Here is a 23,747-nt window from a genome sequence, read left to right as displayed (position 1 = left end):
TCTGTTGCATGTTATACCCCACTTTTAATCTGCCGGCAGAAACAAAAAGAAAACAGATTAAACTCGGTCTGAAAGCAATGATCTATCCGAATCCAATTCCAACACCAACGCCAACACCAACACCAACATCCCTAACTGCTATTACTGCGTTCTCCTGCTTCACTTCAAAGTCACTACTTACCTGTTTGATTGATTGATTGATTCTCATTAAAGTAATGCTTCCAAGACCCAATAAATACCATTCAATATCCACGAGTGCCTAAAATACAATTCTCTCTCTCTCTCTCTCTCTCTGAGAAAAGACGGCAAGCACAACAATGTTTCCACATCTCTGTGAGGCATGGCAGCCTCAAGATTCTGTGCCTGAAGAGACCCTTTCACAACGCGATGAGTTCTTGATCGAAATCTATGCAAATTTTGTGTATGTAAGGATGGGGAGCGATGATGCTGATAGCAGCAGTAATCCACACATAAGCCCCACAACTTACAAGCCCTTCAGGCACAGCCGCGACCATCTGATACGAGACGCCACATCCTGGTCGACCATCTCCAGCATGCTTTCCCAGGTCAATGTTCCATACCATGTTCAGCCGCTCATGATCCGGAAAATCCATGAAGCAGCTCGGTCAATCGCCAATGCGTCAGTAAACAAGGACTTGAGGACTCTTCCAATGGTCGTGTCCATAAGGGTGGTTCAAGAAGTCCCTGGAGAGACATTGCCTGTTCCTGAGGTACAGGCTGAACTGATGAGCGTTCACGCAAGCGGGTCAGGGGCTGCGAGCTGGTCATCAATCCAGGCTCTAGAGAAAGTCAAAGTTGGAGGAGGGTCAGAGGAAAAATGCGTGATTTGTTTGGACCGTATTATGGTTGGTTCAGAAGCCGTTCGGATGCCTTGTTTGCACAACTATCATGAAGAATGCATTGTGAACTGGCTGCAGAGGAGTAATCTCTGTCCATTGTGCGGTTTCCAATGCCTATGTGATTCTCAGCCTTTCTTGACGAGGAGTAGCGGCTTTAATCAGGACTTTGACATTGATTTGAATTCGGGAGTAATATCTGCCCGTGTAGTCCTTTTCATGTTCCTGTTAGGTTTCTTTTCTTGCAGTGATCTCTAAGGTCAATCTCAATCATGAGGTTGTTGGCCTTTATCTTTAGTAGTTGTTCAACAGACAAACAAGTTTAGCATTACTATTATTATTTTTTTTTTTTTGATTGGCTAAGGTATTCCTACATACAAGTTTTTCATTGTATTCTGGTCTGTATGGGCAAAGATTGAGGTGCTTCCGAGCCTTTTCTTGTGGTTCTCGTTCTTCTTAATTTTTGCTAGAACGACAGTTCCGTCTGGTGAATCTGATAAGGAGATTGATAGAACCCTTGAAACGTTCCCTTTCTTCCGTCTGAAAAAGAAAAGACTTTGAACATCCTTGTTTCTGGTAAGTCTCAAACCAAAACGAAGACGATATGAAGTAGTTCAGCGACGTAATGATAGATATAGTAACCTAGTTCTCTTCTCAATAATTTAGGTTGTTAGCTATCTCTATCTGGCTAGCCTTTTTTTTAAAAACATACATATATATATATTTATATATAAATATATATTATATTATGTTGGTTGGCCAGTTCCATCATTGGCTGGTTAGATCACTGTTTTGAGAGTTTGCTATCATCTTTAGCATCTGAAAAATGCAAATAGTTTCGTCGTTTCCACATTCAGATGGCAATTTGATTGACTATCTAATATAGACTGGTGGGTCTAATTCAAGAACAAGTTGATGTCAAAAGATTGATCAGCTATCAATACCATTTTTCTGAAATTTCATAAATTGGACCAGATCAGTGCATAGAAAATATTCTTCCCGAATGCTCATAACCATCTCTACCAAAAAATCAACATAAAACGATGGTTGATAACATCGACAAGAAAGTAAGGGAAAAAGTTCCTGGTCTTGAGCATGTCTCAAAAAACAACTTCTAACGAAGCTGGAATTTAGTGAGCTGAGAACCGAAAGACCATGACATTCTCATAATGCTGTCCAGGATTCACTATCTGCGAGGGGAAATTTGGGTGATTCACTGCATCAGGGAACCCTTGTGTCTCCAAGCAAAGACCGGCGTATTTCGTGTAAACAAATCCGCCTTTCCCTACCACATGATCAATCATATTGCTTGTGTAAAACTGCACTCCGGGCTGATTGCTCCACAGTTCCAACTTCCTTCCCGAGTGGTTATCTTGCACGATGGCAACCTTCTTCAAGTGCTTGCTTCCGGTGTCATCTAGCACGTAGTTGATGTCATACCCACCGGGCACCTCATTGATCTGGCTCCCGATTGTGTGAGGTTCTAGGAAGTCATATGGCGATCTTCGGATGTCGCGGATTTCACCTGTGGGTATAAGAGCACTGTCGACTGGAGTGATTTTCGATGCAAAAAGCTGGATTTCATGAGAAAGGATGTTGCCGCTGTTTTGGCCTGCGAGGTTCCAGTAGGTGTGAAGGGCAAGATTCACCGGAGTCGACTTGTCGAGTGCCTTGGCCTCCAGTTTGACTCCTAACTTGTCTGTCCCAATGAGCATATAGGTGACGTATACAGACAGATCACCGGGAAAGCCTGCAGAGCGAAAAAAAAATCCAATCACGTCTCATCTGATCTCTTTAGGCAGCAATTATGGATTAAAGTCTGTTCAAGGATATTGTACAAAGAACCGAACTTTGCAGCAATTATGGATTGGAGTTCAGATAATTCATCACCGGCCGCATGACCAATATGCATATCAGCACTTCAAATCAAACGAAGCCAAAACAAAAGTAATGATTTGGTTGAAAGGCAGACTAGGATTCGAGTTAAGGAGCTGGAGAACTGACAAAACGTCTAGAACATCATGGAAAAATTCAGAAAAAGATAATACCTTGTTCGCCATTAAAGCTGTCGTAAGTAAATGTAACATGACTCTCTGTGTCATAGCTATGCACCCTCCAGACAACATCGGCGAACCCTTTGCTGCCACCTGATATTCGATTGAAAAAAGTTTCAAGCCCGAACAAGAGTTCAGGCCAAACTAAATTAAAAGACAAATCGCGGACAAAGGAGAATACAGCAGGCAAGGGAAAGATATGAGCTACCATGAAGAGTGTTATTGCCATCATTGGCTACCAATTTGTAGGCAGTCCCGTTCAGAGTGAATTGAGCCCCTGCAATTCTGTTGGCGACGCGTCCGACCACAGCTCCAAAGTAGGTAGTATCATTCTGCAGCAGATTTAACAAATAATCGCGAGATATTTTATGGAGCAAAACGAAAATTTACATTTCATGGAGACATCCCTGCATTCTCATCGCCCTGCTAAAACAATATTTTCTATCGATCCTCTAGCTTTCATACTGAACACGAATGCATGCTGATTGAGTCGTTGAAAATTCCATGCGGTTTAGTATACACTGATTTTGGTTAATCCACATGACCGATCTTATTAAGTCGTCGATGCCGAAGAATCAGTGGTGCGAAGGAAGACGGGCAAGGCCATACCTTGTAGCCCTTGAGCGAATCGAAGCCGAGAACGACGTCATCCAATTTACCTGAGAAAGACAAGGTGTGAAAAAGAAGTGTCCGGACACGTGAAAAACAACCGGCAACGTTCAAAACAAGGCCACATGACCCCGGGACCCCGGAAGGCCATACGAAAGCGACCACAAGACGCTGTTCAAACGAGAACGATCAATCCGAACCTGATCAGAACTAGAAGAGCAAGAGAGCGTGCCAAAACGTACCGTTTTTATCGGGGAGAACGAGGGAGAGCATGGTCGCACCGTAGTTCGTGAACTGCGCGGTGAAGTATCCGCTCCTGAGCTCGTACACGCCAATGCCTGGATGGTCACGGGCACCGACAACGCCGGCGACGAGGAACGCCGCCAGAAGAAGAGCAGACAGGAAGCCGACGTTGCCCATCTTTCGAGACCGGAACAAGGCAAAGAACCAGAGAGAGAGAACGATGGTGATGAGGAGAGGTAAGAATGAATAAATAGGGAGAGGGTGAGTAGAGAGATAGAGATGGGATTCAGTTGAGGTAATTTTTTTGGGTTTTGGATAAGGATGAGTAAGCAACTTATCCCGAGCTTTTCTTATATGGTAATGGAATCGAACCGCGCTCGATTTAGTGCACGAACGAAAGTCGATCAGAGATGCTACCTAATAGCCCTTGTTAAAGAGATGATAATGGCGACGGCAATGATGATGACGACGACGATGATGGGAAAGTGCGTGGCAGGATTCTTGGGAAAGCTGCTGGCCACTCACGTGTTTTTTTTCTTCCCCGAAAGGCGAGGGCGATGGGCATTGAAATCGTGATTCGATGGGAGGACAAAGCATATTCCGTGATGCAAATCATTGAATTTTCCGGTTGGCACGTGATTTCCTAAGACCCAGAAAGTTCAAGAATTGGGTTACAAACGACTTATTAAGTTACAAACGACATATTAAGCGTACGATAAGTCGTTTGTTTGGAGAGAAACGTGCATTGAGGTAAGGGATGAATAGAGAGAGATGAGCGCAAAGAGGGGGTTTTGGCAATGTTGAGAAAGTTCGATTGGCGCTTGGCACGATCTCTTGGCTAAGGTGTAGATTAGTAATATGGAACAAAATCCGATATGTATGAGTTGGCTCGAGACACTTATCTTTGGAATGAATCTTTATTGATTAATTGAGAAATCAAAAGTTGCACTAATCATTGTTTATAGACAATAGATGGCTTAAGGACAGTAATTACTCTCTTTGTTGCATCTTCATTGTTGGGATTATGGCCTTAATTAGTCCATAAACCATGAATACTTAGCACGAAACCTTTTTGATTTCCTTTCTTGCTTACCAAAAATTCAAAGTTGAAGAACACCAATTTGGAAAATTTCATCATTCCCCAGTGGCATAGAAACTTGGGAATCTCAAGAGGATAGGGTTTAATCTTAGTACAATATTCAATGTTTGACCGGATTTGCTAAAAAAACAGAGATTTTTCAAAAGATACGATTTATACAACTGTCTATTCGAGAAGAGATTGACGATTTGTAATTTTTCTTAACCTTTTCCACACTGAAAAACATACTTTTCAAGGATTGTCCTTAATTTCACGCGTGTGCATCGTGCGTACACCCGTTCACTTTTCAGGGATTGTCCTTCCCAGTTTGAGTTTTTTATTTTAATAGTAGGAAAGATCCTTTATAAAGTGTTATCTTTCCTAACATCATTTAAATCAAAATTTTTCTAAATACACTTTAAAATTACAATTTATCAATCGCTATTTACATTTCAAAAAGCCCTTTTATCCTCAATGTATTTTTGCATTTTCATAAACAGTTTGCCTAAAAGGCCAACCAAATGCAGTCATCCAAGAAAAGCAACTGCGAGTCGATCGTCGCTCCAAGAGCCTCCCAACTTAATGTGCCGCTTGAGTCATATGTCGTGGACGATGATGACCTATCTACATTGCCTATTATAAGCAAAGAATGATTAAGAGGCAAAAAGAGAATCTAATTTTGAATAATCCAAGCACACCAGAAACATCAGCAGAATTAATCATCAATCGGTGCCACACGTTACAGATGAAAATGTTCACGATGCCTAACATCAGCGGACCAACAGAGGTAGCTAAACAGATGCACAACTATACAAATATGCATGTATGGTACGATAGTACTGACCAATAATGAGTTCAACACTATTTTGAGACTCCAAAAATCATGATGTTACCTGCACTAACAAATCCAACTCAAAGTCTAGAGAACCAGCAAAACAGACACCACGAATTAAGCTTCAAAACTAATTCTTCTACCGAAATCTGCACACAATGTTTCTCGAATTAGACTTGAACCATAGTGTTTCTGAAAGTCACCTTCTCCACTCAGCCTTCCCTGCGAAATTGAACAATAAATACCATCCTCAATAAGTAGCTAAATAACAAAGAATTTCTATTTTCGGAATTTAATGATTCTTTCGTGTGTGCGCGTGCCGGCGGGGTGGGGGGAGTATTTCCCTAGGATCTTTCCAAAGGCTGATTTCACTTAGATCAGTACAGAGTATATTGCAAGATTAGTTTCTCTAGAAATCCTTCTTATCAAAACAAGCAAATATCACAAAAATTTAAGTCTGCTAGGGTGACATGCATTTGGGACCATTTCTCGCTTGCCATATTCACTAGCATAATGTGATTTGACTTAGGTAAAAGATTTGGAAAGTACACATAACCAACTTCATTTATAGGATTTGCCCCACACAGAGAAAACATGTAATTCCAAAAGAGAGCTGAGAGCAAGCACTCTTAATTACTTCATCTATCCTTCAATCAAATCCAGTATTCCAACACAATAGAATGACAAAGAAAATACTCGAGCTGTCGAAGAAATAAGTAGTAATTCATAGTTCTTACCATTCGAATCTCTTGATGATCTGTCACTTTTATTCCCACCTTTGCCACTTCCCTGATCAGGTTTCTGGGTTCTTGGTGACTGAGAGTTGATTTTGCTGTTGACTGGGGAAGGTAAGAGAGTGACGTCTCGACAGATTACTCTTTTCTGCCCCATCCTGTCCAAACCTCGGAGAACCTTGCGCTCTCAGTTTGGCCTTTGCAGATTTAGTTGCTGCCATATAACTTGGAAGTGCCGGACTGCTCCGTGAGCCATTCTCCTCATATTCTTGCTTTGAGGGTGTGGAAGATTTACGGCCTGATCTACGTTTCTCATCGCTCACTGAATCATCCCTCTGGATCTCGACTTCTTGATTTTTGGATTCCTGATGCCCATTTGTTACAGGACCACTGTCATCTTCAACATGGTTCTTCACTGAAGCATTTGAGTCAAATACTACTTGACCATCAAAAGGAATATCAGCTCTGTCATCTATTTCCAGTGGCTCCTGAATCTTTTCTGCATCAGGCAAATTTGATGAGGTCAATATTGTCTCACTCTCCATTTTCTCATCAGAAGTTTTATTGTTCTGCTCAAAAACATCAACTCCCCTAATGATGGATGGCCTTTCCAAACTGTCCTTGGGCTCTACACTTTCAATTTCAGACTGGATCACAGCATTCTCTACAATAGGATTGTGGACCTTTCTCAAACTACGTTTGACCTTTTGGATCTCATTCTGTGGACTATCCTGTGAAGGATCCAAAGAATGGCCAGACACCTTCCTTACATTGCGTTTAGGCGTCTCTGTGGTTGTGCGCGCTGAAATAATGTCAACATTGGAAGCAGGAGTTTTCTGGACACCACGCTTCATCCTACGAGTTTCAGTTTCTGAATTTTGTGAGTAACCCTGCTTTCTCTGTGATTTGGAGATTTTGCTCGGTTGGGAAACTGGTTTCCAGAAAACGGATGCTGACCAGCATGCTAACCAACTCGAAACTGAATTTGGCTCCGCAGAATCATAATTGAGGTGCAGAGGCATGACAGTTGGTGATGAAGCAACAAGCTACAGCATCATGCAGTGGTTGCATGGAGGGCATGTAGGAACGAAATCAGAAGAATACTTTTGAATAGCAAACTTGCAATTCAATACTACATGATGCTGTATTACCTTTCGAATGAAATCATTTACTGAAACATTGGCAAGCTGAGTACTTAAATCAACTTTGGCAGAATCCCCTGACATGCCCTGTCAGATAATTTATAAGGAAATGTAACTCAGTAAATCTATCATCATGAACACAGGAGAAAAATGAAAGGCAGCAGAGGAACAAAGGATTCAAAAGTAATGTAAGAAGAATCAACCCCCTCCCCCCCCCTCCCTCCTCCCTCCTCCTCCTCCCTCTGCACACATGCACAAGTGTGTGCCTGTGACAATGCATACACAGTTAAATCCTGCCTAGTAGACACTTGTGTCACACATCACTGTTCAAAGAAATGACACTTTGAAGTACCTTCAACTAACCAGAGAAGTGACATCTCAACAACAAGTAGCAGACACCCCATGAAGCAAGTTGCAGACATCACTGTTTGTTGATTTCATATAAGTAAAGCTATACAAGACTGTTGGCATATTATCATTCAGCAATGCGACGTCAGAAATAAGCAGATATATCAATCTTAGAGTGAATGATCCAAGCAGTTCACACCATAACAAATATTTAATCTGTGACATGTTAATTTTACTGACAAACACTATGCTAAGTTCGCTTTCGTCTACATTGTTTATCAATGGCCCACCACTCCAAGGCATGTGAGGCATAAAGCCCCAGTGACATTATAGTTGGATAGGATGCCATTTTTGTCACAAGTAAAGACATCCATATGAAAGAAAAGGAGCTATTCTATCATCCGCTACAAGAATTGCTTCACCCTGAAGTACCTGAGATATTAGTAACTTGTGTACTTCAAGCCCAGTGGTAGATTGCCTGACGTTTCTCCCTCGAACAAGTGCCTGCAATTTAACTATTCCCAGCATGCAGGACAAAGTAGCAACTGCCTGTCTCCGAACCAAATGCCCACGGATAAGTGCTTGTAACCGAATGATTCCCTTGAGAGCTCGAAATGCACGACGAGCCTTCATCATGAAAACAAAACAAAATCCATAAACAAGCCTGGTCTAAGTAAACAGTGGCCATTCAAAAGAAAGGAGGTTTTATTGAAGAATAAACTATTAGGAACATTCTCCAGAGCACGTTTCATATTCAGATAGTTGTCCATTCTTTAACCACAATGAATGTCTAAGGACAGTAGGGAAGAGTAGAGAAGATAAATCTCAGAATAAATACCAAATAACCCCTGAAAGCAGCTTGCGTCTTTGTTGCTGCCATCTCTTGCCTGATTATATCTGGATTTTGAGGTGCATCCTGAGTTTGAGCCATGTCCAGATCCTCATCAGTCTCAATCCCTCGATCTTGGAGTAGAACTTCCTCATTCTTTCTCTCTGATTCTTGTTTTCTGCTATTCCAATCATCACTTTCAGCAATAGGCTGAGAAGCCACGTGATAATTAGCTTCAGGTGCCCTAGCACCAACCTGGACCACTGCGTCATTTGTAATTTTCTGCGCATGATGGTACCTTAGTCAGACGAAAAGAACACAAGCACTGGGCAGGAACTGTCATATAACTACCATGCTTTTATTTACAACATACAAGAACGTCAGAACATTAGGAAACAGGATTCCCGACATTAAACTAAGAAGTTACAGGGTTTGTTGTAGCTAAAAAGAATACCTCTCTTCCCTTAACATTGTGTTTTGATGTTTTTTTCCCAAATAGCAATGTCTTGATCCATCTACCAGGTGATTTAGCTCTACCCATGGCAGGAAGGCAGGAACCAATGCAGCAAGAACCTCAACCTCAGCTCCTGCACAGCCCGAAGTAAAACAGCTCAGGCGTTGATAGAGGAAAAAGTCCCAGCTGGAGTAGTTGAAGTTTTAGCTCATCACAGAACAAGACGACCAGAACAAACCAAATTACTCATCTTGAAGAATAACGGTTAAGAAGTTTAAACAAGCGTGCAAAACAGGGGCCTACTAGGACTGTCAGCACTACAATCCCAAATCCTGACCAGAAGCTTTGCTCATTACCGCTTTGTCGACTTCACTGAGCGGCCACATATTGCACGACGCTCGACAATACAACAGTAAAAGATGGGAACATGCTAGATCTTCACCCATCACCATGACCAACACCAATTTATTCCGGACTCTCTACCGCCTGCAAAATGGATCCATATAACGGCAACCTAACGTTCTTGTCGCGTCCTTCAAGGATCATTGATTCTTTGGCAGAAAGACCAGTTTTTTTTTTTTTTAAATCCCCAAGCCATCAATTACAGGACAGTTTCTCATTTCAAATTCAAACAACCAGACCAATCAACAAACGCAGTCCGTCCTGTGATCTCCCAGCAAACATCGAAGCGATTCAGAAACCAGAAGCAGACAACTGACCCCTAAATAAGGCAAGGACACACCAAATGGAGCTCAGCAGAGCACAACCCACCAAAACCAAGTCAACCCAGAAACCGCGAGACGGGAGAAATCGCCAATGTAGCTCGAGGGTGAGCCAGATCTGCAATTTACCTGCCCAATGCGCTACCCCGGAACGCACCGCCTAGCATTCCTGATACAAGCCACGACCAAGGATCAAGAGGACGCGACAACCCACGTTTCGACACGAGAACGTTTTATACAAATCACAGGCACATAAAGAGAGAGAGAGAATGTACCAGGGCTGTGCTTGCAAATCAAGGAAGCTGCGATCTAGTTGCAGCATCAACCCCCTCCCTCTCTCTCTCAGTGAAGCTGGTGGAGCAAAAAAAACTGCTGAGATTTTTGAAAAAAATATCATAAATAAAGGAGACGGTCCTAAGCTGGCCCCGTGCCCACGGTAAGCCCGGCGAGCTCCGCCGCTCGATGGCTTCAGCCGCGGGCCCCGAGGATGGAACTGCCCAACTGCGGCTCGACGCGTGGCGGTCGCAGTGGGTTCAAGCTGGGCTCGAGCGCAGGAACGACGGCCCGATGCTTTAAAGTGCGTGCTTTTTTGTTGGGACACCTAAAGCGCTGCAGTTACTTCGGTGCAAAGTGTTCGGCTTCTTCGGTCCGACGGCATCGCTGGGAATTTACACGCCTGCCCTCGCGGGTGACGGGTGGGGGAGCTCCCCGCGTGACTCGCGCTTGGAGGCCGTGGACGGCACGCACGGCGAAGATTATCCCACCGGCTCGGGGGGGTGGCGTGGGAGCGCGTGGCGGAGGGTGATGGTTGCCGAGAGTGGGCCGGGAAGTCGGTCTGGACAGAGATTCGCGGCGACGAGGAGGGCGCGGGTGATGATGGCCGGTTTCAACTGCCTCGACCGGGGACCGGGTCGGGTCATTATGGTCATCCGTCGTTCTCTGTTCCTCTGTTTATTATTTTCTTTTTTTTTTCTTTTAAAGCTTTTTAATAATGATATTTTTTTGCTTGCTAATGCCCACATGGTGGATCATTTAGGGGATCATGGGATTTGATTTTGAAGATTAGTTTTATATGATGAAAAATGAAGGATTGCTTTGAGAGTCCAAACACCGGATTGCACTTATTGCATCCACTGTCTATGCATGTTATTGCAATTGAAGTTGTACCTGAGTACACTCATTCAATTCAACGTGCTCTTCCTAATTATTAGGACAAGATCTCTCAAATTATGCCAATAGAAAATTTGTCATTATTATCGCATTGAGCAAAGATGGACATTGGATGTATGTCCATTATTTATTTATTTTCAAATTATGCAAATAAAAAGCTTGATTCCCAAACACGATGAGGGCGAGTGATGATGATCAGTGTCAATTGCCTCAATCGGCAGTTAGGTCATCATGATCATCCGTCGTTCTCTAGTCTCTCATTATTATTTTTTTTTCTTTTACAGCTTTTTAATAATGATATTTTTGGTTGTTGTACCCACGTGGAGTATCATTAGGGTAGAGGATCATGGAATTTGCTTTTGAAGATTATATTTATATGATAGATATTACTTTGAGAGTCCAAACACCAAATTACATTTATTCTGTCCACTATATATGCATGTTATTGCAATTGAAATTGCAACTTGATACACTCATTTAAACGTGCTCTTCCTTATTATTACAATGAGATCTTTGAAATTATGTGGATAGAAATCTTGTTATTATTATCACGTTGATTGGACGTGGACATCGGAAATATGTTTGACTTGAATAATTAGATTGCACGTGTCTAAGTAATTACCTTTTTATTTTCTCAGCTGGAGATAAAATATTATTCAAAGTTTGAAATTTTATGAAAAAAAAAATATATGTGAATTTGCACGTGAAGGCCTTCAAATGTAACATTTGTAAAGAATCACTGTGTAAACCGCAAGATTTGCACCCAAAAAAAAGTTAAAAGAATAAATAGTAACATTCATTTGATATGTGCTATCGTGATAATCACATAAATTCTAAGGATGGGCACATGATGGGACGAAAAACATGCCTCCTTCCCCCTGAGGGGGCTGAGGTAGTTTTCTCCTCTTCTCGAACAACGAATCCTTGCGGAGCACCGCATTATATTTGGAATTCATTTATTATTATATTTTCCATTTTTATTTATTATTAGTACAATAATTATGTTAAAAAAGATAGAGTAATGATAAGAAATGGCTTCATGGATAGGTTTTGAAAAAGAATAAACAAATTTTATGGAGTCACAAAAAATCTAAATATCACAAAATTGTGGATGCGAAACAATTTGAAGGCGGAATACATGGAAACAATTGTCTTGCAGTTGCTTACCTAAAAACTTTCAATCTTGCATCTCCCGTAAATCAAGGCTTGTAAGAAGAAGAGCTTGTTCTTAAATATATATATTTGTTTGTGTTTACATATGATGAAAACTAAAAACAAGATGGATTCATGGGATGGAATAGGGCTAATGCTAGCTCCACCCCACCCTGCCTCTTGGCCTGCAGTGTATGTGTAGGTTTGTCAAACAGTGAGTTGGGATGAGTTTGGATTGAGTCATAAATAGTTCAACCCAAATTATCATATAATTGCAATGTACATTTCTCGATCTATACTTGACCAATATCCGATTCATACCGAACAAACTTGAGATTCTTTTTTTTTTTTTTTTAGCATTTTTTTCTCCTTAAATTATTGCCTTTGAAGAAAGAGCACTCCAATAGCTAGCTCGTTGAGTTAGTGAGGGAGTTTTTGGTATCAAGTTATAAATAGGAGCATGAAGGTGATGGTGAAAGTTTAGCTCAAGCCATGTATAAATCATAAAACATGTTTGAACTTCGATTTTGAGTTAAATAAAAGCGGGTTTTGGGCTGTAAACTTACTAATAAATAAAATTGCCCCATAGATTGCTCTCCACATGTATGTGGTTGCATGCATAAGACAATCAAGTATTTGGACCCAAACTAACCAATATCTTGGATAGTGCTAAGTATCAAATATATTCTAGATGTTGAAATAGGGAGGATTTATGAATATTCTAATTTACGTAACTAATTTTAATCTATCTATGCTAAAATTTTCAAGTCAAATTCCTTTGAGAAATTTTCATGAACACTTATCTTCTTTGAACTGCAGAGCCAAATTAACCCAAGACAAAGTCAAAAAGCAATATTGTCTTCCTATACTAGACATCATCAAAGAACCTACCTTTCAAACCCAGAAAAAATGGCTTAAAAAAGACACGGCAAGATTGATATGTGGAATTCTCACGATTGAACAAGAAATTATCCAAACTAAAATAAAGCAACAACAATACCAAATGGATTATGAATACATATCGATCATCAACAACAATTAAGCACACATGCTATGAACAAACTAATCAACAGCCAAGCACGCTGCTGACTTAGGAATTTCATCAAACACATTATAGGCACTAAACCCTCTCGAGAGGGCTTAATTGAACAAAATCACAAATCTCACAACCAATGCAAGTGATTCTAAAATATCAACAGGGCTAAGAACAGGGCCGTGAAGGCAATGGTGAAAGTTTGGCCCACGCCATATACCAATCATAAAACAGGTTCTGGCTGGTTTTGGGTTAAATATGGGTTTTGGATCGTAAACTTACTGATAAACAAAACCACACTATAGATTGCTCTTCATACGAATAGGTTGCATGCATAAGACAAGCAAGTACTTGGACCCAAACTAACCAATATCTTGGACAATGCAAAGCATAAAAAATTCTAGGTGCTAAAATAGTGAGGCTTTATGAACATTCGAATTTACACAATTGACTTGAACTATATATGCTGAAATTTTCAAACTTTCAAGTCAAATTCCTTTGAGAAATTTTCATGAACGCTTTACGGGCAATGACAACAAAGTGGAAACAAATTTCATTTTCCAGCTCTAGTCATCTTCTTTCAACTGCCCAGAGAAAAATGGCTTAAGAAAACAAAGCAAGCTTTAACCCAAGACAGAGTCGAAAGAATATTGTCTCCCTATGGACTAACCATCATCTCAGAACCCACCTTCCAAACCCAGAAAAAATGGCTTAAAAAAACAAAGATCAAGCCTTGTATTTGTATAAATTTTGTATCATCTCATTTTCACAAGTGAATATATTCTCTCATGGTTGAATAAGAAATAATCCAAACTAAAATAAAGATACACAAGTCTCATGGTTGAATAAGAAATAATCCAAACTAAAATAAAGCAACATGTGGATTATGAATGCAAATCAATCATCGATAACAACTGAGCACACATGCTATGAACAAACAATCATAAGTACCCTACTAACTTAAGAATTTCATCAAACATGGTAGGTGCAAAACTCTCTCTTGACCTCTGACACTTACAAGTACCACAGATTTATCTAAGAGATTTTGATTTGTTTTCAACGACAGGGCGATTGTGAGTGTGTTTTCATATCAGTGAACTGCAACAATCCGAGTTTGAACAAGGCCCGAATTACAAACGCACACATCATTAACGAATGGAAGAGAATCAACGCGAAGCTTGCTCATGGAGTTGCAGAGAGGAAATTAAGAAACGTAATACAAACTCAAGACCCAACATCAATACACATGAATCTCTGAAAACCATACCTATAACACAAAATGCCATATCCAATCTATTGAATTATGGATCGGAGTCGTAAGCTCGCGATGCTTGTGAAGGCAAAGCAAACTTCGATCCTTCAATCTTCTACTAAGACTAAATTCACCGTAGCCGCCGCCATGGCCGAGCTGCCCAAGATCTCCTCACAGAAGGGAACATTCAACCGCTCCTCTGGTGCATACTTCTGGCACTCCTTCGCCCAGGTCCAGCCCCACCTGCCGAGCATCTTCAAGCTCCTCCGCCTCGTGAAGGACTTCCGCTAGTATGGCATACGAGAAAGTAATTCATATGGCAACTTGAGTTTGCAGGAAAGCATCCTCGAGTAATAGCAACCAAAGGCCTTTCATCAGACATCTTCGAAACCAGGGAAGAATGCTATTGCAAAAGCTAGTGTTAGAGCTAGCACGACTCTAGTTCTGATCCTAGTCTCTAAAGTTGCATGACTATAACTAGAAGGGCAACATCATCTTCATAACGAATTTAAAACAATTGTTGGAGATACTATTTGATTTGATTCTGATTCTAATTCCATACTAATTGATTCAATCAATCCATAAGAGTACTATTTTACACAGTAAAATAGGAAAATGTTATCTTGTATATTTTTTTCCTATTTTATCTTTTTTTTATAAATTATGGCTTATTTACATGTACAAAATATATAGCAATACAATTGATAATTCCTGTAATATTTTTCGATTTATATCAGGAATGAAGGAAATTATATCAATAATTCACGTGAATTGCGCCAGCCTTTTAGAATACAACAACTGCTCTTGAAAAGGAGATGAGATTGAATAATAGCCTGAGCATTGGGATGATCCCATATCAGCGTCTTCCACTTTTCCTCACCTTCCACCTCAATATACGGAAGGTCCTCAATATCACGTAATTGCAGCTCCAAAGGAATCCTGTTTAGTTTTGGGCATCTGACCACCTCCAAATATTTCATGGAATTGCAAGTTATTGGGACTTCACATATGCTCTTCAACTGGGGTAGATTGTATAGATACAAGGAATTCAGCTTTGGGAGAGAAATTGAAGACTGGGAGGATGAAGGGGTGTTGTTTATAGGAGTCATCATGCTCCCTTCTTGGCCTTGTCCCGCTCCGCTTATCATCTCCGCCATTCCTTCACAGCCAATGACTTGAATAGTTTGAAGATTTCGAAGATGGAGTGGCAACTCATGGCATCCTTCTACCAAAAGTCATTCCAGAGAAATCTCTTCAACTGACATGTATGAGGAAAGACCTCCGATTATCTCCTCCATGTTCTCAGAATCCCATACGGTGAGTCTTCTCAAATTAGGGAAGTGGGGTAGCCACTCAAATTCCACCACTCTCTTCATTTTATCACACCACCCAACTCTTATCTCTTCTAGACTAGGGAAGGCTGGGGGTTGATACGGTAGTGGTGATGTAGCTGCCACTATCATCCCCACCATTTCCACACAACGACATATTTGAATGTATTGTAGATGCGGAAGGGAGAATCTAGGCTCATGCCCAAAGAGATACTTCAGTTTTGGACATTCATTTATTTCTAAATACCTAAGGCTTGTGAAGAGGAGAGGGGTGGGGGTTTGGGCAAGGGAGTCATGGATGTCGATTAATTCTTCATCTTGTCCTCCGCAGAGCACTTGCAAGTTGCTCCACCATCTTATATCTAGCCTCTCAAGCTTTTCAAGTGGACCCATGTTAGACAAATTTGTCATACCGTCGCAAAACCACGCTGTCAAATTCCACACATCTTGGGGAATCAAAATACAAATGCCACTGCCACTACCACTACTTTCCCCTCTCGCGCTCACAATAGCATGACTCCTCGCCATAATGTGGACACTCCTCTCACAATAGTGAATTAGAAAATCAACACCTCTTGGGGAAGAAGGCGCAAAATTTTCATGATGCACGCTGATCTCGTAATAGGGAGGGTTATTCCTTCGCTTACTAAACACCCTCACAAACTTGTTGAAATCATCCACATCGTCAAAGAAGCATCTAAGTGACTCCAATGCCCACAATTTTATAATTTCTTCTCCATTTACTAGCCCAGCTCCAAGACACTGCAAGTTTAACAAAGCCCCCAATGTTCCTTTGGGTAATCTCTCTATGCGTATACGACTTATGTCAAGGTATCTCAAGTTCACCAACATCTCTAGGCCCTCGAGCACTTCAACCTTCTTACATTCAAAAATGTCCAACTTTCTCAAAGATTTGAGCTTCCCTAAATGAGGGATACGAAGCAATTCAATACATCTTTTAAGCAATAGTGCTGTCAAGTTTACCAAGTTTGAAATGGAATCTGGAAGTTCCCTTAGTCCTACATCCACTCAGGTTTAGAAACTTTAGCCCACATAAATGCTTGAAGAAAGAATCAGGGATGAAATCACAGAAGTTTCTATTCAATAGAAAAGTTGATAGTTTAGGACAATTTGGTGACATGTTCAAGGGAAATTCTGCAATATAATTCCCATCAAAGAAACTTTCTCCAAAGCATCCATCCAATATTCTTCCGATGGTATCCTCCGCAACCCTTTTCCTGCTTTTACAATCGAAGTCACACTCATGATGTCCAATGCCATGTCTCTAATCAAATCATGCATCTTCATCTTGCCGTCATGATCTTCCAATAGGCAAGCATTTACCAGTTTTTGCAATATGGTGAGGCCTCTATCATATTGTTTCTCCCTTGTATTCAATCGACCAATTAATCCTTGGTCAATAAAGAATTCTATTAACTCGAACTTGTCAATCAACCAATCTTCTGGATAAAGTGCACAGGATAAGAAACATTGTTGATATTCATGATCACCAAGGCGATTGTAACTGAATTTTAGTTTCCTTAAGACCTTTTCCATATTCATTTGCCCCATATCTGATTCTTTCAATTTCTCCAAGCAATCCTTCCATTCAAACACGTTGGTCACTCCTCGCATGCTTCTTGCTATCGTAATGATAGCAAGTGGCAAGCCTGCACATTCTTTAATAACGGACATCACAATTGCTTCAGTTTCCAAATTAAGGGCCACTTCAGAACCAAGCTTCTCCAAAAATAAATTCTTGGCTTCTATATCAGATAGAGGTTCAATTTTTATCATTTGACATTGCATCTGGTGGCATATGTCAAAAAATCGGGTGGTTAAGACCAACTTTATTCCATCCACTTTAACTGGGATTCCCACCTTTGTAAGATCAATGCATTCCCACACATCATCAAGGATTATTGTAAATTTGCCTCTTTTCGTTAAACGATCGCACAACATTGCCGCTCGTTTCCTCACATCCTTTTCTTGTAGCTTGTCCAAACCTAGTGCCTCCCAAATGGTGTCCTGCAACTTTCGTGTTTTGAAATCCTGTGACACAGTTATCCACAACACATTGCCATAGTTTGCTTCTTCGAGGAGTCTATTATGTATGTGCAACATAATAGTCGTTTTACCAACACCCCCCATTCCACAAATGCCTAGTCGGGATATTTGATTCCCCACTAGGTACTCCAAAATCTTTGTAGTATTTTTCTGAAATGCCTCTCCCACCATCACATGTTCTAACAATTTATTGACTTCGCCTAGTTTTCTTTTCAAAGCTCCATTCTCTTCAAAGTTGTTCCTTGTGTTTGGATGACTCGTCATTGGCGCACCCTTGTTCATATCTAATTCTGCAATTTAAAAATTCCATCGGTTAGAGTCTCATGATAGCATTCTTGCTGCCCCATTATAATGTAACATGGTGACACCTACGGATTAATTTTTGTAAATAACCATAGACCTGGTATTGACGATGGGCCTATCAGGCCTGTTCCACAGGGTAGAATCTGAGGAGGTGGTGGAGCATTATTTGGGGTTTGTGATGACGATGGCATACATGAATCCTTGTCCATTAGAGCTTGTGGGTGACACGTGACTGATTGTTTTTTCAACGAAGATGATGCCAAGGTTGGATTCTGATGCATTGTTGTGAGATTAATGCATCCATGTGGAACAATTTGAAGTTGAGGGGGCGCCGAAGCTGCTTGCAATAAAAGATTCAAGTGTAAGATCAATCAACAATTGGACTTTCAAATTAAGCCTTGTGTATATGTAAAATAACATATAGAACTTGATCACACAAAAAACCTACAGCGAAAATCAACATCCGCAAAAGTTATATATTTTGATGAAAGAAATTGTGCAATAAAAAGTAAGTGATATTGGACATATGGAATATGCAAGGATGCTGAGCATATTCCTGATTGGAGAACCCCCCATAGTATCTTGTTAAAAAACACATCATATGTCAGATCTCAGTACAATAATCTGGAGATATATATTAAAGATCTAATGGAACCATAGTAGAGATGTAGATTGATCCAGACAAACCGTGTGCCAATGATGAGCCTCTAGTATTTGTTGACGCCTCTAGCTGCTGTGATGCAGTTGAGGGATCAATGTCCATTGGAGTTGGCGAAAGAAACTGATGGATATCATTCCCGTCTTCCTTGTCACACCTTGGGGAAGCCGACCAGGATGTTGGACAGGGTCGGTCGGACTTGTGCCGCCAGGCACAGGAACCACTTCCACTCCACGCGGTTGACCGCAATCCTGCAAACGATTTGCTCTGTCCGCATCAATTAATTGATCAGTCTGTAATGATGATCCCACCGTTTGATTATGCAGTTCATCCGTTTCTATTTCCTCGGAAGCGTTTGCAATTACACCACGAGATTGAAGAAGATTCTCTGGCAGAAAGAGGTGATGATTCGACCAATCTGAATATAGCGGTGAATATGGAGTGATTCCATCTGCAAATTGTTCGTCAAAGCTTAGGTATTGTCCATTTGAATATTGGGGAATGCTGGTCATAGTTATGTTACTGAGTAGAGGAGGTCATAGTTATGTTACTGAGTAGAGGAGTGGGTAAAACATCACCTCCGAATCCAAGATGAGTTGGTAGCTCAGGAGGCGCCAATAGCTCACTAAGAATAGCCGACCGGTCTATCAAAGGTTGCTGGAGAGGTGAAGAAATTTCATTTTCATGCGATGCATCCAACCAGTGGTTCAATAGATCCGATTGTTGGGTGTTATCCAGATTACCCAGAGGCATATCACCGGGAGGCAGAGAGACTTCATCCTGAGGGCATGCTAGGGCAGTACCAGTTCCAAATTCAAGATGAGTTGACAGCTCAGGAAGCGCTGGTGGCTCACTTATATAAAGAGAAGATAAAGGCCGGAGAGATAAAGCATTTTCATTTCCATGTGCTGCATCCAACCTTCGGTTTGATGGATCGGACTGTTGGATGTTATCCGGATTAGCCAGAGGCATATCACTGGGAGGCAAAGACACTTGATCCTGAGGGCATGCTGAAGCAGTACCAGTTCCAGTCAGCCAACTGCAAGATGGTTGCTGCAGCGCGCACCCATGTCGATTCAAGTTCTGCGTGTCAGTGGGATTCGACGCATCGTCACTTCGAAGTACACTTCGACTCGTGCCAAAAACTGTTCCTTCCGTTCCTTCGCCCGATGTGCCTCCCGTGCTTTTATCCAATACACCTTTAATTCCCTTCGAGGCTTCTGCTCTCACAAGATGATCAACTTTTTCACAGCCTTTAATACCATAGCCCGGAATTCCAGCGAGGTGCGCCCGGATCCTCGTAGCACTTCCGGCAGACTCGATGCCACAAAACTGGCACTTCCACTTTTTGTTCCCCACTTCTTGTTCCACATACTGACGAAATGGATCTCGCTCTTTAGGCATTCTTTTTGCTATTGACATGAAAAACAGAGACAATGCCAAGCAAAAGCACAGAACTGGTACAAACAAACAAGATCAATAAAAAAAGATGCATATAGAAACATGAAGGATTCCTAAGTCATGTTGACAGTTAGCTGACCAGATAGACTTGATATCGATGGAAAATTCTTGAATCCTCCTAAAAGAGCCAAACCACCTGAGTTGCGTATGCCCAGAGTACAGAGATCCTTATTTCACCAGGGACAAAAGCACAACTAGAGAGAGATTCACTAGATCTACATGGAGGAAATTAACAAAGGAAAATTAGATTATACTTACCGGAAAAAAAAAGGAGGAGAACTTCTGGATTATCTAAGCAGGAGAACACGCCTTGGAAGGAGAATCTCAAGCAGCACTTACGCACTAAGCATGGATCCAGAGGAGCATCAAGAGTACAGGGTAATGGTCTTCCACATCTTTGTCGTCAAAATCACGCGGCGAGCGCCGACCCGCTCGGGGGCACGTAGGCAACGAGGCGAACGAAAGGAACCGCGGCGAAACCGGAGAAGCGAAAACCGGAGGCCCGGCAAGAAAAGGCGCTCGAAGAAGGTCTGGGGTTCCCGGGCTTCTCAAGGCACGAATCAATGGAAAAATCAAATGGAAGAAGATGAAAACTGCCGAACAGCTTCAGCACACCACCACCGCGCTCGTCGTCGTCGTCGTAATGGTCTTCGCTCTGTCGTCAAAAGCAGTGGACGTTTGCTTTTGAGCCAATTTCAGCTTTGACCATAAGGAAAGTAACGTGCAGCCAACAAACTTTTAAGCCCACTCATCTTTCTCTCCGCACCCGAAATTGTACTAATTATATAAAGATTTTAATAAAGTAATGTACCTAATGAGGTGGAAAGCTGTTAATCAACGTTAAAATATGATTATTTGATAATAATAAGAAAAAAGGCTAAAGTATGGTTCACTTAATTGCCAACTCTCTAGACTTTGTAAAGAAAATGAAAAATTAAAAACAAAACCTACCTAAAAAAGCAATCGCGCTATTTTCCTCTTCATATTCCATCCATCTTAATATATACACACGCACTTATATGTATAGATCCATATTTCTTTTTTCCCTTTAGGAATGAGTTACATTGTATTAATTATGAAAATCTTGGAAGTAGCTCTGCTTATTTACTATCCATAAATCTCATCTCAAATTTAGAATTTTACCTGCACTAATCACTTATGCCCGTAAGAAAAAGGCTTCTTCATTTCCAAATCCGGACAAAACAGGTCAAATTGCAATGCCAACGTCTATGGAAATTCTACGATCTAGTCTAATAATTCACAAGACCGGCTTCATATGCAGGCCAGATTATTGATAAAAGAAATTCACACGAGGATGATTAAAAAGAAATATTAACTTACTAATATATTATGAAAATTATTATTGACACATAAATTTTTGCTCAAAGGCCCCATTCACATTCTCATGAAAAGTATCGATCTCTTTTGCATCTTTTCACGTTCAATATCATAGATCCTTTTTTATAAGATTATGAATTCTTGCTAACTGATTTGTTACACGACCCGACCCTAAATTTTCCAAGGTGAATTTAAGCAGGGAATTCCTATACAAGTTCTTGGACGCAGTCCGCTCTCCGAGTTCTTATTCCTTGCCGCTCCCTCCTCCCTCTGGTTTACCGAAAGGGTCGACTTGGGGCCACTTTCAATACGACATTCACGCGTGAGGAAATTAGCAGCGTGAAGACACCCAGGGAACGAAAAGGCAGCCGAAAGTGGCGTCAAAAGGCGTTAAAAAGGACACGACATTGGAAATCCAGCAACGCGCTAATATAGTGACCATATCTTCGGCAAGATTGAGAGCGAAAAAGCAAACGCCCGTCGAAGCATTCACACTGCTTGAGTTAAGAAACCTAATACGAATTCTGACTAAAAAAATACCAAGTCTTCGGAATGGATGAGCATGTGGCTAATGCTTGGATATCACCAAGCGCGTGATGTTGACAGTTATTAGCAACGATAGAGATATTAGTACGCATCGATATTTACACTTGATCAGTTTTCGGTACGATGATGAGTGATTAATGCTGACCGACAATAGTATTGAGAAGATTAGTTAGTTACTAAGGTGTTAGAAGATAACTGAATACATGAGGAGCCTTGAGATATGGTTACTAGTTCAAAGTCACTAGGGAACAAGGCAATTGAGGTCGTGGAATAACTAGCATGTGTTTTTAGAGGAGTAACTGGTTGAGGATAAGAATGTGGCCTTATGAGAACATGGGCACATAATTCAAGAAGATGGAAGAACATGGACACGACCACTGGAAACTGCTCAAAAACAGTTATGGTACTATTATTAATATCATCACCTCATCTATTGAAGAGTCCCACACATATCAAATAAATTTACTATCTTGAACCGATGCAAAATCCTTGAATTATGTTAATGATTAGTTGACTAGATAGACTTGACACCGATGCAAAATCCTTGAATCCTCCCAACGGTGCCAAACCATCTGAGTTGCGTATGCCAAAAGTATGGAGATCTTCCTCCTTATTTCACCAGGCAAAAAAGCACAAGCAGAGAGAGATCCACTAGATCTACACAGAAGAAATTAACAAAGGAAAATTAAATAATGCTTATTCAAAAGAGGAGGAGAATTTCCGGACTCTCTAAGAACACGCCTTGGAAGGAGAATCTCAAGCAGCCCTGCACATTAAGCATGGATCCAGAGGAGCATTAAGCTTTCAGTCTAAATTGTCTCCCATGTCAGTCATCAAAAGGAGTGGTGGGCCCTACTCAAGAAAACGCGTTCTCCTTTTAGCCAATTTCAGCTTTTGGCCGCGTGGAAAGTAATTTGCACCCAAGAAACTTTTGAGCCCACTTTTTTTTTCCCTACCCGAAAGAGCACTAATGATATAAAGATTTTTAAAAAGTAGTGTACCGAATGAAGTGGAAAACTATCATTGAACATTTAAATATGGTTATTTGATAAATAAATAAATATTTAAGAATGATTCACTTAATTATAAACTCACCACTAGGCATGCAACCCAGGGAGTGGGGACACTATTATGATAGGTACATGGTTCGACTCTCGTGCTTTGTAAAGAGATAAATTAAAAATCTAAAAGTAATATGAGAGTTAGAGATAAGATGGACAAAAAAAAAGAATTACCAAACTCCCTATGCTTTGCCAAGAAAATGAAAAATTAAAAACAAAACTAATCTACTAAGGCTACCGCACTATTTTCCTCTTCATGCTCCATCCATCTTAATACACACATATATATCCATTTTTCTTATATCTAGAATTGGTCCTTTTTCCCTCTAAGAATGAGTTACATTGTATTAATTAAGAAAACCTCAAAAGTAGGGCTGCTTATTTACTATTTATAAATGTTGTCTCAAAATTAGAACTTTAATTGCACTAATCACTTATACATATAAGGAAAATGCTTTTTTTATTTCCAAATC

General features: G+C 40.8%; 5 protein-coding genes across 6 annotated transcripts; 1 reads left to right on the top strand and 4 right to left on the bottom strand.

The window, feature by feature from the left end:
* Positions 1–258: 258 nt before the first annotated feature.
* On the top strand, positions 259–1,300 carry LOC104434326 (probable E3 ubiquitin-protein ligase plr-1). Its single transcript, XM_010047273.3, has one exon. It carries the CDS (start codon positions 318–320, stop codon positions 1,113–1,115), a length of 798 nt encoding a protein of 265 aa, XP_010045575.2. The 5' UTR covers positions 259–317; the 3' UTR covers positions 1,116–1,300.
* A 473-nt stretch (positions 1,301–1,773) lies between these two features.
* LOC104419425 (galactose mutarotase) lies at positions 1,774–3,977 on the bottom strand. Its single transcript, XM_010031090.3, has 5 exons — positions 3,763–3,977; positions 3,521–3,570; positions 3,120–3,243; positions 2,906–3,004; positions 1,774–2,607 (listed from the first exon to the last, which is right to left on the bottom strand). Exons 1-5 carry the CDS (start codon positions 3,938–3,940, stop codon positions 1,988–1,990), a joined length of 1,071 nt encoding a protein of 356 aa, XP_010029392.2. The 5' UTR covers positions 3,941–3,977; the 3' UTR covers positions 1,774–1,987.
* Positions 3,978–5,518: 1,541 nt separating this feature from the next.
* Positions 5,519–10,171, bottom strand: LOC104419395 (protein IQ-DOMAIN 31). Of its 2 annotated transcripts, XR_005548547.1 has the most exons (7): positions 10,032–10,171; positions 9,181–9,322; positions 8,736–9,008; positions 8,330–8,524; positions 7,559–7,636; positions 6,411–7,453; positions 5,519–5,895 (listed from the first exon to the last, which is right to left on the bottom strand). XR_005548547.1 is itself a non-coding variant. In XM_039307432.1 (6 exons), exons 2-6 carry the CDS (start codon positions 9,265–9,267, stop codon positions 6,467–6,469), a joined length of 1,620 nt encoding a protein of 539 aa, XP_039163366.1. In that variant the 5' UTR covers positions 9,268–9,322; positions 10,032–10,171; the 3' UTR covers positions 6,180–6,466. The 2 variants fall into 2 exon arrangements, 1 of the variants encoding a protein (XP_039163366.1); XM_039307432.1 differs by lacking the exon at positions 5,519–5,895 and having other exon boundaries at positions 6,180–7,453.
* A 5,087-nt stretch (positions 10,172–15,258) lies between these two features.
* On the bottom strand, positions 15,259–16,692 carry LOC120290439 (putative disease resistance protein At3g14460). Its single transcript, XM_039306703.1, has 2 exons — positions 15,761–16,692; positions 15,259–15,616 (listed from the first exon to the last, which is right to left on the bottom strand). The coding sequence occupies exons 1-2, from the start codon at positions 16,690–16,692 to the stop codon at positions 15,259–15,261; spliced, it is 1,290 nt and encodes a 429-aa protein (XP_039162637.1).
* Positions 16,693–16,983: 291 nt separating this feature from the next.
* On the bottom strand, positions 16,984–18,171 carry LOC120290438 (probable disease resistance protein At4g27220). Its single transcript, XM_039306702.1, has one exon. The coding sequence runs from the start codon at positions 18,169–18,171 to the stop codon at positions 16,984–16,986; it is 1,188 nt and encodes a 395-aa protein (XP_039162636.1).
* Positions 18,172–23,747: the final 5,576 nt, after the last annotated feature.

Source organism: Eucalyptus grandis, chromosome 2 (genome assembly GCF_016545825.1).
Source record: "Eucalyptus grandis isolate ANBG69807.140 chromosome 2, ASM1654582v1, whole genome shotgun sequence".
NCBI lineage: Eukaryota > Viridiplantae > Streptophyta > Magnoliopsida > Myrtales > Myrtaceae > Eucalyptus > Eucalyptus grandis.
The sequence above is the reverse complement of the archived record's forward strand: the minus strand, read 5'-3'. Positions and strand labels throughout refer to the sequence as shown.

What these genes read in the sequence shown, in the direction of transcription:
- LOC104434326 (XM_010047273.3), top strand. Translation starts at nt 318, where the DNA reads ATGTTTCCACATCTCTGTGAGGCATGGCAGCCTCAAGATTCTGTGCCT.
- LOC104419425 (XM_010031090.3), bottom strand. Translation starts at nt 3,940, where the DNA reads ATGGGCAACGTCGGCTTCCTGTCTGCTCTTCTTCTGGCGGCGTTCCTC. An exon ending in CGTTCTCCCCGATAAAAACG is followed by an intron (nt 3,571 to 3,762) that starts GTACGTTTTGGC and finishes TGTCTTTCTCAG; the next exon opens with GTAAATTGGATGACGTCGTT. An exon ending in CAGCTTTAATGGCGAACAAG is followed by an intron (nt 2,608 to 2,905) that starts GTATTATCTTTT and finishes TTCGCTCTGCAG; the next exon opens with GCTTTCCCGGTGATCTGTCT.
- LOC104419395 (XM_039307432.1), bottom strand. Translation starts at nt 9,267, where the DNA reads ATGGGTAGAGCTAAATCACCTGGTAGATGGATCAAGACATTGCTATTT. An exon ending in ACAATGTTAAGGGAAGAGAG is followed by an intron (nt 9,009 to 9,180) that starts GTATTCTTTTTA and finishes CATCATGCGCAG; the next exon opens with AAAATTACAAATGACGCAGT. An exon ending in TAAATGATTTCATTCGAAAG is followed by an intron (nt 7,454 to 7,558) that starts GTAATACAGCAT and finishes ATGATGCTGTAG; the next exon opens with CTTGTTGCTTCATCACCAAC.
- LOC120290439 (XM_039306703.1), bottom strand. Translation starts at nt 16,692, where the DNA reads ATGTTGGTGAACTTGAGATACCTTGACATAAGTCGTATACGCATAGAG. An exon ending in TCATACATGTCAGTTGAAGA is followed by an intron (nt 15,617 to 15,760) that starts GATTTCTCTGGA and finishes AGGGAGCATGAT; the next exon opens with GACTCCTATAAACAACACCC.
- LOC120290438 (XM_039306702.1), bottom strand. Translation starts at nt 18,171, where the DNA reads ATGACGAGTCATCCAAACACAAGGAACAACTTTGAAGAGAATGGAGCT.